General features: G+C 49.3%; 4 protein-coding genes across 4 annotated transcripts; 2 read left to right on the forward strand and 2 right to left on the reverse strand.

Annotated features, from left to right (window-relative positions):
• The first annotated feature begins 570 nt into the window (after nucleotides 1-570).
• Nucleotides 571-5,311, forward strand: F5J12DRAFT_923070 (uncharacterized protein). Its single transcript, XM_051749337.1, has 5 exons — nucleotides 571-771; nucleotides 828-1,470; nucleotides 1,524-1,644; nucleotides 1,709-4,387; nucleotides 4,444-5,311. Exons 2-5 carry the CDS (start codon nucleotides 833-835, stop codon nucleotides 5,152-5,154), a joined length of 4,149 nt encoding a protein of 1,382 aa, XP_051594293.1. The 5' UTR covers nucleotides 571-771; nucleotides 828-832; the 3' UTR covers nucleotides 5,155-5,311.
• A 243-nt stretch (nucleotides 5,312-5,554) lies between these two features.
• Nucleotides 5,555-9,209, forward strand: F5J12DRAFT_58457 (adaptin N terminal region-domain-containing protein). Its single transcript, XM_051740163.1, has 10 exons — nucleotides 5,555-5,752; nucleotides 5,800-5,890; nucleotides 5,942-5,972; nucleotides 6,028-6,378; nucleotides 6,427-6,556; nucleotides 6,609-6,710; nucleotides 6,765-6,870; nucleotides 6,920-7,597; nucleotides 7,645-8,885; nucleotides 8,934-9,209. Exons 1-10 carry the CDS (start codon nucleotides 5,723-5,725, stop codon nucleotides 9,018-9,020), a joined length of 2,847 nt encoding a protein of 948 aa, XP_051594294.1. The 5' UTR covers nucleotides 5,555-5,722; the 3' UTR covers nucleotides 9,021-9,209.
• Nucleotides 9,210-9,621: 412 nt separating this feature from the next.
• Nucleotides 9,622-10,810, reverse strand: F5J12DRAFT_729144 (GNS1/SUR4 membrane protein; the record flags this gene model as incomplete). The annotated part of the gene is made up of 7 exons (XM_051741939.1): nucleotides 9,622-9,845; nucleotides 9,894-9,963; nucleotides 10,017-10,057; nucleotides 10,107-10,152; nucleotides 10,201-10,274; nucleotides 10,329-10,419; nucleotides 10,481-10,810. 7 exons carry the CDS (start codon nucleotides 10,808-10,810, stop codon nucleotides 9,622-9,624), a joined length of 876 nt encoding a protein of 291 aa, XP_051594295.1.
• A 132-nt stretch (nucleotides 10,811-10,942) lies between these two features.
• F5J12DRAFT_869809 (uncharacterized protein) lies at nucleotides 10,943-12,027 on the reverse strand. The gene is made up of 6 exons (XM_051747110.1): nucleotides 11,724-12,027; nucleotides 11,632-11,669; nucleotides 11,486-11,559; nucleotides 11,352-11,437; nucleotides 11,166-11,299; nucleotides 10,943-11,112 (listed from the first exon to the last, which is right to left on the reverse strand). The coding sequence occupies exons 1-6, from the start codon at nucleotides 11,799-11,801 to the stop codon at nucleotides 11,058-11,060; spliced, it is 465 nt and encodes a 154-aa protein (XP_051594296.1). The 5' UTR covers nucleotides 11,802-12,027; the 3' UTR covers nucleotides 10,943-11,057.
• Nucleotides 12,028-12,045: the final 18 nt, after the last annotated feature.

A 12,045-nucleotide genomic window follows, 5' to 3' on the forward strand; every position in this document is an offset into this window, starting at 1 on the left:
GCCCGGCAACATCCCCAACTTTCTACCCATATCGACCTCCAACGACCTCCCCTTGACAACCATATTTCTGACGGACCATCTTTGAAAAATGCAACAGGAAAGGCATTTTCCAAATCAACGTGACCTCGTTTCCTTCCCAATGCGTATACCACCACCACCCTGGATTACCTGCAAGGTGTCCCAGCGTGCCAAACCTTTCATACTTGAGCTATCAACCCTGTCCCGTCTCCAAATCTGCATCTAGCCATCCCGGTCTGCCGCGATGCCCACCGTAGCCCAGTGTGTTTTTTTCTGCATACAGGGTACAAGTACTGGCGAGTATTCAGGGCAGTATTTATTGCTGGTATCGGGGAAATAGTGCAAACAAGCCTAATTATGAATAACGACACGTCATGGGGCTTAACCCAGTTAGGCCCTGTCATTGGGAGTACTATTAGGTGGCCAATTGGCAGTAGCTACGAGGTTGCGTGACAAAGTGTGACATTTATTTCTATTTATGGTAGTCGCGCTAGGCGTACTTTGAGCGACCCTATAATAATTACATATAAATATTCTATCTACAGACCTGTCGTTTGCCCGTATAATACCCAGTGCCAGACAAAAATTCGTTTCTACCTAGCGTTTGGTCTAGCCTGAACAAGTTTTTTTTGGACCAAACTAGTCAAGTTTGATTGTCCCCGACCGTAGATAGACACTGGTCGGAAGATGCCGGCGAAGCTCGCTGTGTTCAGTTGAAGAACTGCGTGCTTTACTTTGAGGACAGTCGGAGGTGTGAGTCCAGTACGTCAAGATGAACACAGATCACTGACCATTGTTTTCGCTGCCAGAGGCTATGCCCCATTCTATCTCGTCGCTGCGTGGCATTCTACGGCACCGGTGTCGCATTCCCATGCACGCGGACTCTTCAAAGTATGCTTCTGCTCAGGGATCTTCTCTCAAGAGACCATTTTCTCGACATGCCAGTGTCGCTGCTTTGAAGCAGAATATAAATGCAGAGGAAGTCGTTCTCACTCACCGGCGGCCACTGTCCAGCCTAGGGGAGCAGAGACTTGCAAAGGCCCCAAAACTAGGGATACATCAGTCTCCTTCCGGACACCAGCCGGGCAAGTCAGCCACGATCTCACCTCCTTTTGCAATACCGCCCAGCTCGTTCAATCATAAAGACTTGCCTTCCGGGGGCCCCGAGCGCCCTCGCCAATCAGGCAGGCGGAAGGGAAAACGGGGCAGCTCTCCTCTCAAGTCACGAAACAAGTCACTACCCGAACTAGATGGCCCCATGCATGACGCCGTCTACATAGAGAAGCAGCATAGGATCAGCATAGGATCTCGACCAGAGATTAAGCCTGCGCTCGCAGACAACCCCAAATCTCCTCTCATGAACTTTGTCTCTACCAATTTGGGTCCTGACTATGTGCTGCAATTTGACTTCAAAGAATATTTCGACAGCAACACTAACAGGCCAGTCACTCGGTAGGCGTTTTTCGACCCGGAGTAAGTAATACTAGCTGATGAACTTTACGAAGCTGCACCCTCGATTTCCCAACCGAGCCGCGTATGGTTGCCGTCGGCGATCACATAGAAAAGAAAGCTGCAGAGAGGCTCTGCTGTTTGTCTGCACTATATCAGCTATACGACAAAGGCCTGGTGAGTGGTTTCTCTATCAGCCTTGCTTCATCGTAACTTAAGTGGCTATCATATCACTGCATAGCTTGACAAGCCGTCTAAGGCATCAGTTACCCCCCAACTCACTCCACCGGATCAGATACAGTTGTCGGACGGCTCAGTCGTGAACTATGAACGTGCTCGGAGTTTCATGGACTACTACTGCCGAATATACAGTTTCGGGAAGCCGGTCATCGAATACCAGCAACAAACGGGCAAGCGAAAAAGTACCATTTGGGAAGTAGTTATGATCGTCGGGGGTCGTCGCATTGGCATAGGCAGTGCAAGCACCAAAAAGATTGCACTTACCAAGTGTTATCTAGACGTCACTCGCTACCTCGAAAGCTGTGACCCCGAGCTGTGGAGAAAATATGTCGCGGCCGCCCTGTCCGGAAAGGATCTCGGCCTCGCTCCGAAGGTTTACCTTCAAATCAGCAACGGGTTGGGTGACGAAATCGAAGATCTGTGCCGGGAGATAAAAAGGACCGCACTGTACAACAACCAGTCCGCCGTCAGAGCGAAGTTGGCTGGCTCCGCTCCCTCACCGTTGCGTGCCAGCATGATCGGTATCCCTAATCCCTCACATCCCCGTCAGTATCCGCCCCACATTGCCAGACAGAGGTCTCATCTCCTGAAAAAACGCAGAGAGGCGTACCTTAGTGATCCTTCTGTGGAGAAGATGCGGTCAACTAGAACTGCTTTACCTGTCTTCACAAGGTCCAAGGAGCTTATAGACCACGTCCAGGAGAATGATGTGACTATTTGCGTGGCAGCAACTGGTTCTGGAAAGACCACACAAATTCCGCAAATCATTCTGGATGACTACATTGATCGTGGTGAAGGTGCGCATTGTAACATAATTTGCACACAACCCCGTCGGTTGGCGGCCCTCAGTGTTGCAGAGCGGGTAGCAAAGGAGAGAGGAGAAACCGTGGGCGGCGGATCCATAGGATATAGTGTTCGTTTTCAATCCAAACTTCCTGAAGAGCACGGGTCCATCACATTCTGCACCATCGGCGTCCTACTCCGCCGTATCCAGTCTGCCATGACAGAAGGAGGAATTGCCGCGGCGAAGCTGGACGGAATCACACATATCGTAGTCGACGAGGTGCATGAACGGGACGTTGACACGGATCTACTGCTTGTTGTGCTGAGACGTATGTTGGAAGATCGGAAGGCGCGGAATGTTCCTCTCAAAATAGTGTTGATGAGTGCCACTTTCGACCCCACGTTGTTCCAGGAATACTTCCTTGACAAGAACGGTAACAAGGCGCCAGTCATTGACATCTCTGGTCGAACGTTCCCTGTCAAAAAACGTTACTTGGAAGACTTCATTGAGGATATCAAGCGTCATTCTCAGTTGAAATGGATCTTCAATGATGAATCAGTGGCTAAGTACCTTGAGCGCGAGGGTGCTTACGCGCAGTCTAACCCTGCCTTGATAACCCCACCTCCACTGTCGACCTCTTTACTACCGCTGTTGGCTAACGATGAACTCGATACTCCATTGCAGTTGATAGCTGGTACCATCTGTCACGTCCTTCAGCGGTCTGATTCTGGGCATATCCTCGTTTTTTTGCCTGGGTGGGAGGATATCATAGGAGTGCAGCGCGTCCTGCAAGGGATCGACATTCCCCTGGATTTCAATGATGGGATGAAGTACACCATCCATCTTTTGCACTCCTCTGTACCTCTCGCCGAACAACAGGTCATATTCGAGCCTCCCGCTGAAGGCGTCCGTCGAGTAATTCTGGCAACTAACATTGCCGAGACTTCCGTTACGATCCCGGACGTTGTCTATGTAATTGATACCGCCAAGGTCAAGGAAGTGCGTTACGATCCTAGTCGACACATGTCCTCCCTTACATCAGCATGGGCTGGTGCTTCTAATTTGCACCAGAGAGCTGGCCGTGCTGGCCGACACCGACCTGGCGAATACTATGGACTTCTAAGTCATGCCCGAGCGGCGACCTTAGCTCCACACCAAACAGTGGAAATGAAACGGGTCGACCTCAGCAACGTTGTTATGCACATCAAAGCCCTGAGCTTACCTGACATGGAGGTTGAAGAAGTTCTTGCAGAGGCGATCGAACCTCCTCATCCAGACCGCGTCGCAGCTGCCATAGGAGTTTTACAGATGGTCGGAGCCTTAGATAACCAGAAGAATCTGACATCGTTGGGTCGCGTGCTTCTACAATTACCTGTAGAGGTACAGATGGGACGACTCGCTTTGTACGGTGTATTCTTCCGTTGCTTGGATCAGGCCGTTACTCTCGCTGCAATTCTGACCAACCGGGATCCCTTCATGTCCCCAATGCATCTTAAATCAGAGGCTGCAGCTGCTAAAACCAAATGGTCCCCTGCTGAATTTCGGTCAGACGCGTTGACGATATTGAACGCCTACAACGCATGGCATGATATCTACAACTCTGGTGACTACACGCAAGCGAACAGATTTTGCAGCGAAAATTATCTCTCGAGACCCACGCTTCTGCTCATTCGGAAAATCAGACACCACCTCCTTCAGTCTCTGCACCAAGCTGGTGTCATTGACGTCACCGAAGGCATCGGGTCTCATGTCCGTGAACGCCACCCAGGAGTGCCTCCTGCACTCAACGCGAATGGCAATTCCGAACCCCTGCTGGCGGCCCTCATAGCCGTTGCGTCTCAGCCAAAATTCGCTGTCCGGACAGGTGATAAAACGCTACGTACGCAGTACGATAAGGTCGGTTACCACGGTTTTCTATGCAAGTAATATCATGATTGATCACTTCAACATAGACCACATTCATTCATCCTAGTAGCGTCAATCATCGCAAGCATATTCGACCAGAAATGGAACATGCATTCGAAGGGGAAAAGCAAATTTATGCCTTCGCAGAGAAGCGGCAGAATCTTACAGTTGCCGGGCAAAACCCGCAGACATTCCTCATTAATACGACACGCCTGGATCCCATGACATATCTGCTCTTCGGTGCCAATGACGTTGAGGTAACAGAGCGCGGGTTGGAATGCGATGGATGGCTTCCAGTTGCGGGGAACTTGGCCGCGTTAGACGACATCCAGCGTCTCAAGGCATTAATAGAAACCTGCATGTTACGAGTATATGATGGCATCCTCGTGAACCAACAACGTGGAGGAAGAACGAGACGAAGGACGATTCTTACGAGGGATAACGCGGATGAAAGGGATGACGATGACCTGTTCCTCAGCGATGATCTTTCGATGTCTCCCAGGGAGATCGCTGATCTTGATATGATTACAAGGGATGTAGTCCGTATATTGAACCGGTTCAGCGAAGAGCGGCTAGCATCGCAGTCGCGATCGACGTCGCGGTCTGCCACCCCAATAGCTTCTCCAGCCTTTTCATCAAGTAGACTTCCGAACATCGGGTCGCGGTCGGGGTATGCAACGCCTCACAACGTAGAGTCTGTCTACAACTCTCGACCTGCTACGCCAAGCAGACTTTCAAAAGGTTTCAAATTTCCATAAGCAATCCCTCCAACAGCTGCAAATCATCCATTTATGATACATGATTTCGTATTGTACTTGCTTGTTAATGTCACACCACTTCTCTTGTGTCCTCCATGCATGAATAAATGCCACTGGATGTGTTCGCTATCGTTGAGCGAGCGGATGGCAGGGAGGAAATTCCATAGAATCTTAAGCTTAGATACTCTCTAGCCTTGTTTTATAAAATGCTTGGGGTCAGTTAGGCTAAGCCACCCAGAGTTGTGGCGAAGTCCATAAGGCACGATAGATGATAGGGAATCTAGTGTGTTCGTAACTCTCCGGATCGGTCTCGATGGGGCTTGTTTGATAGAACCGTACTCCATAGGGTGGGCAGGGCAGTGAAGCTACACTACTGTAATATGTTAACTGCCAGAGTACCGTGTGTACCTACGCCACACACTTTAGCCTTACATAACGGTCACCCGGGTTCTCGAGTTTGTTTAACTTGCTCTCGACCTGCTACGCCAAGCAGGTTTCAAATTTCCATAACCAATCCCTCCAACAGTCAGTTCCTTTCACCCCGGTCCTCGGGATCTCGTTGCCCAAGATGGCGGCCAATATGCGAGGTTTGACTCAAGTGCGTGGGCCCTAGACATTTCATCACCTGCTAATGCCAGTTTCCAGTTCATCGCCGACATCCGCGGCGCCAGAGTGCGTGAGCTGGAGGAGAAACGAATTAACAAGGAGATGGCCAACATACGAAAGAAGTTCAAAGGTATGGTGCTGTCTCTCTTCTTCCCAACAACTGCGACTTCTCACTTCTCAGACGGCAACCTCGATGGGTATCAAAAGAAGAAGTGAATACAATCTTACACTGCTACCTGCTTGCGTCTTGTTCATCTCCATCCTTAGATATGTCGCGAAGATCATCTTCACATATATCCTGGGGTACAAGGTCGATATTGGCCACCTGGAAGCCGTCAATCTCATTTCAAGCTCGAAATACAGTGAAAAGCAGATCGTATGTTTGTCGTTCACTGGAGACGGTAACAGCTTAGCTCTCGTACAGGGCTATTTGGCCGTCACTCTGTTGATGCACGAGAATTCGGACTTCCTTCGATTAGTAGTAAATTCGATCCGAAAGGACCTCGACGAGAACAATGAGGTTCATAACTGTCTTGCGCTGCATGCGATAGCAAATGTGGGAAGTAGCGAGATGGCGGAGGCTCTCGCTGAAGACGTACATAGGCTCTTAATTTCGCCGTAAGGCCACATGCCTCTTTCTGGAGCTGCTCTCTGAGCGCACTCCAGAACTTCCATGACGTTCGTAAAGAAAAAGGCGGCATTGACACTGCTGCGCCTTTACAGGAAACGCCCCGAGGTAATTCCTGCCGTGGAATGGGCTTTGCGCTTGGTGTCTTTAATGGACGATCAGGACCTGGCGAGTTCATTGGGGTCCACGCCGTCTCCCTTGTGCTAACAGCGCATTGTAGGGCGTGGTGCTGTGTGTGACCAGTTTAATAACGGCCCTTGCTCAAGATCATCCGGATGCCTTTGCCGTCTGCTACACCAAGGCTGTCGACCGATTGCATCGGGTAAATTCAGTTTCCAAGTAATCTTCCATTACGAATAGGCTGAGATCTCCATAGATCGGGATAGAGCACGAGTACTCAGGGATATATACCTATTACAAGGTCCCGGCACCGTGGTTACAGGTAAAGCTTTTACGGCTCCTTCAGTACTACCCACCAACAGGTCCGTATGCCGTTCTCACCTCCGTATCAATCTTATGTTACTGCCACAGAGGACATGACGCTCAAGAATGTTCTCAATGAGACACTCCAGACTATCATGACTAGCAGCGCGGAGCCCTCGAGGAACGTCCAACACAATAATGCTCAGAATGCTGTGCTATTCGAAGCAATCAGTCTTGCCATCCACCTAGATACCAGGTCCCCCCTGGTTGATACGGCTGCTGTCCTTCTGGCTCGTTTCATCTCTTCTAAAGAAACCAACGTCCGCTACCTTGGCTTAGACACTATGGCTCACCTTGCCGCACGATCTGAGACCCTCGATCCCCTGAAGAAACACCAGGGGACTATTATTCTTTCACTCCGTGACAAAGACATTTCTGTCCGGAGACGTGCGCTTGACTTGCTGTACAGTATGTGCGATGTCGACAATTCAGAACTCATTGTCGGCGAATTGCTACGTTACCTGAAAGTGGCCGATTACGTTCTACGAGAAGAGATGGTGCTTAAAATTGCCATTCTCACCGAGAAATACGCAAGCTCGTACAAGTGGTACGTTGACACTATACTGCAACTTATCAGCGCCGCTGGCGACCATGTGGGGGAGGAAGTTTGGTATCGAGTGGTGCAGATCGTCACAAATACGGAGGATTTGCAAGCATATGCGGCTAGAGTCGTATTCGAATACTTAAAGACGCCATCCGTACACGAAAGTTTGGTGAAAGTTGGAGGTGCGTGAGGACAGCATTTCCTAGATCGCTTTTGATCATAGCTATAGGGTACATCTTGGGGGAGTATGGGCACCTTATTGCAAATGAGCCAGGTTACAGCCCCATCGAGCAATTCCAGGTGCTCCATTCAAAATCCCAATTTTGTGTCGCACCTACTCGTTCCATCCTACTATCGACCTACATCAAATGGGTCAACGTCTTCCCGGAAATAAAGCCACAGCTCATTAATATTTTCGAGCGCTATCGGCACGTACTGGATGCCGAGCTCCAACAACGCGCATGCGAATACTACGCCTTGGCTTGTCTACCGGATGATAACGAAATGTTGCAGAACGTTTGCGAGGAGATGCCTCCATTCCCGCCGAGGGTGAGCGGGCTTACGAGCAGGCTCAATCGGAAAATGACGGATACGGAAGACAAACGGACATGGATACATGGGGGGAGAGAGATAAACCTCGAACAACAACAAATGACTACTTTGGTGCGCCCTAAGCAAGCGGAATTGCCTGTAAATGATTCTGCTACCGCCTCCGGGACTGCAGACTCGGCCGTATTAAACGCCCTTGCTGGCCTGGATTTGACCGTGCCCAGTGAGGCAGGGGAGTCTGCCCCTGCGCCGCGGCTGACCGTTGGCCCATCGATCGACAAGTGGTATCAGAAGCTCACGTACAGCGCAGAAGGCGTTCTCTACGAGGACGTTCAGATCCAAATCGGGATCAAATCAAGGTTTCAGGGTTACCTGGGACAGTTGGCAATTTACTTTGGAAACAAGGTCTCCGCGCCGCTCACTTCGTTTACGTCCACCATTTACGTGAGCGATTCTGCGGCACTTTCTGCGACTTTCGCAAAGATACCTGCGAATGTCCTTGCTCCCCGCACCCAGAGTCAACAACTTCTGCAAGTAGAATGCAAGAAAGTTTTCACTTGCCCTCCCATTCTTACGGTATCATTTCTAGCTGGTGCCTACCAGTCTATCTCGATACGGTTACCAGTCATTGTTACTAAATTCTCTGAAGGCGTAAAATTCGGGCAGGCTGACTTTTTCGAAAGGTGGAAGCTTATAGGAGGTTTCCCCCGAGAAGCACAGGTCGTTTTCCCTATTTCCCTGGATGCTGCCGGTCATATAGACCTTCCACACAACCGTCGGATTGTTTCAGGGAACCACTTCGAGATACTGGATGGGATTGATCCTAATCCTAGCAACATTGTCGGTGCTGCTGTTCTGCACACCTCGGTCGAAGGAAAGGTTGGCTGTTTACTGCGTTTGGAACCAAACCGTGAAGCTAAGGTCAGTGTTAACTTCTGTTGCCACGCGTGGACTTAATTGAACCGCTAGTTATGTCGGCTAACTGTCCGGAGTACCTCTGAGGAAGTGGCTACTGCAGTGCAGAGACTGGTAGAAACTGCCCTTAGGATGGAATAAAGACGAGGTCGTTGATCAGGTCTTGATGTCATTCCCTCATCTAGTTCCTCCATGTCACAGGTGCATATTTACACAGTTATACCCATTTCTTTTTTTCTGCAGTGATACTTTATATGAGGCTGTGGTAGTAATCCAGGTGGAATGACTATGTAATCCAGTTTCGAAATGCTTTCCAGGCTTACCAATTTTTGGTGATGAAGGGTTGGAACCACAATATTTCGCTCAAAAAGAAAGCCCGACGCTAACAGAACACAACACTCATTAACGGCGACGAACTGTCCAGAAAATGGATTCAGATCTTTTACAGATGGAAAACCCTGTCACGAAGATCCGAAAATAAACCCTTGCCTTTGTACGCTGCAAGGAATAGACAGTAATAATGGGTTACGCCACAAACCAGAAGAGCATGGCAATAACATAGTAAATCGATCAGATGGACTATGAGGTTCGAATGAATGGGTAAACAGTGATTTCCCGGCTCCAAAAAGTTCTAGTACGTATTAGGGTAACTCAAAGCATTGTATAAGTAGTTCACGAAGCCGTGTCACTGCCAAGTATACTCCCTTAGTGATGCTTGACCCTGGCGGACGATGAGCGCCAGCTACAAGCGGGGAAAATAGACATACCCATTTGCAACCCCGTTGCTATTTACAGTAAGCTTCTTTGCGCTCGCAGGCTTCTCATATGTCTGAATGTAGAAGTTGATGAAAAGCACGAGATAGCTAGAGAGCAAGCCACATCCAAGCAGTGCAGCGGCCTCCGTTCCGGCGCAATTAGCGATGTGGGGTAGCCAAGTCCAGCGCGAATGGGCGAAGTGTTGGTAAGCTTGACGGAGTGAGCACCAACGCGAAAATTGTTATGGCGCTCACTTACTGCCGAAGTAAACAATAAATAGATCAACGATGAACTGGACGATTTGCATCGTTGTGAGATATCTTTTCCACTGTTGCCCAACGTCATATAAGGAATTCAGATCGCAAGAACAGATAGACGTACCCAAATTTTGGCACCCCCGGCAGTCGCATAATAGTAGTAGTCTGCTCCCTTATAAATAAAGTGGGAAAGGGGCGAAACGGTCAGACTCACACATTATCACATGAACAAACAGGTTGAGAGAGATTACAACCCATGACTACATAAATCTCAGTGAGGGAGGTTTCGGAAGATAAGAGCAACTTACAACACTCGTTTTACCGTTCAATTGCGTGAAGCATAACAAAGCCGTCGCAGAATGATGGAAGACGTGGAGGAATGCTAGGTGATGAAAAGTGAGTGACTGAAGTTGACACAGTAAGAGATAACACTCACAGAGTGGTTTCTTCTTCAGTACCAGGAAAATCGTGTCCAAGAGCTCGATGTACTTGAAGTAGTAATTGACCAAGTAATAGAACTCGAGTTTCTGTGCAACGAAATAAACCCCTTCTCAGGAGAAGAGAGGCGACAACCTTTGAAACACCTACAGATGTCCAGGACAATTCTGAGCACATTGCGTTATAGAAGCCGGATGCCAAGTACAGTGATGTGACCTCTTCGACGATCAAAGCCAGAAGTACAAAGCTTCCGATGGTAAGGAATGCATTGTGACAACGGAAGAGAGCATTCAACTTGTGAGGAGGTCCATTCCTCATGAGCTCCTGGATGCCAAATATTATAGCAAGGTACAACGCAAGGGCTGTGGCGACGGCTGGCCAAGTTGACAAAGGGGACTTGCCGACTATCCACCGTTTTAGGTACGGAGGGACACTGTCTGTAGGAAGGATGGTGAGGAGGAAATCGGCGAGAGATACCATGGCGGAAGAGGAACAACAAGTTCAGGAAAAATTCGCCCGCGGTGACAGAGTTATGGGGTGACGGCGGCGTGACATGTCTGTGACACATCACAGAGGGTCACCCTCTAACACGGTCACACTGTGGTTTTATTTGCTAACTAAAATCAAATTTCCCAACGGGTGTATTATATGTACATGCTTCGGTTACAAGCAACATGACGAAAGCAATTACACGTAGCATTTCGAGACGATCAATTGGTGCAAACATTCAAGAAATGATAAGTGCGGGTCCATGTTCTAGGTCCGCCAGTAATACCTTCTGTCTATAGGCAAATGGTTAAGAAATGCAACGATTGTTGTAGATATCAACGAGTACCTTGCGGTAACCCGAGCATTTTGTAGTATCTCGACTGTGGCCGACCTCACCTTCGGAACACTTAGTTCTGTCGGCAACGCGCATATGAAGCAGAGTGGGGAATTGGAAGGTGCAAGTTTGTATGATGCCGATATCTACAAACGAAATGAATAGATGATCTGGCAAGCTATTATCGTCTGAACTAACCCCGTTAGAACGTAGCAGTTCCAAGAGGTCGTGGATAAAGACTAGGGACCGTGACCGTAGGTCGTTGAGCTCATGAAGGTCATAACCTGAGAGACTATGGGTTGTAGCACAACATCATGTACAGGTGGACTGACAAGTATCAGAGCACGGAGACCACATTGGAACGGAGCAATGTAGCCTGACTGAACAGCTGGTTCTACTGGCAAGCCTGCCGGTGGCGCGAGGAAGGCGTCAGCCACTACCACGTAGATGTACGCAGTTAGTCGGGACGCATCTTTACCTCGCAAAGGGCTCTACCGCGTCGGTCAGGTTATTTAGCTGCAGGCAAACGATGCAGTTGTTGCCGGACTAACACATTGCTGTAATGCCCACCTCATTCAGTCGCAGTTCCTGATTAGCAGTGGCGCTGGCGGCCATTTCCATGTATGACTGGGGAAGGAGGGTGATCATATTTTGGGGCGAGTTAGTGGGGGAGTAAGAAGGCAGGGTGCACTGGCACTACCGTTCGGTTGCCCAGTATCTAGGGGCTCGCACGGATAGATCCGGACGGAAGTCCACGGGACATATTAATGAACAGGGTTTGTGGTAGACTTAACTTTTACATACAAACTTGGGGCGTGGCTAGCCCCCAGAGACGAATCGGTTCTCGAAGGTAAGTTGTAAGATAGATAAGAACGGGCACTGCTCCTCGATT

The sequence above is a fragment of the Pisolithus orientalis genome (genome assembly GCF_024613125.1).
Source record: "Pisolithus orientalis strain OTSU chromosome Unknown F5J12scaffold_111, whole genome shotgun sequence".
NCBI classification, from domain to species: domain Eukaryota; kingdom Fungi; phylum Basidiomycota; class Agaricomycetes; order Boletales; family Pisolithaceae; genus Pisolithus; species Pisolithus orientalis.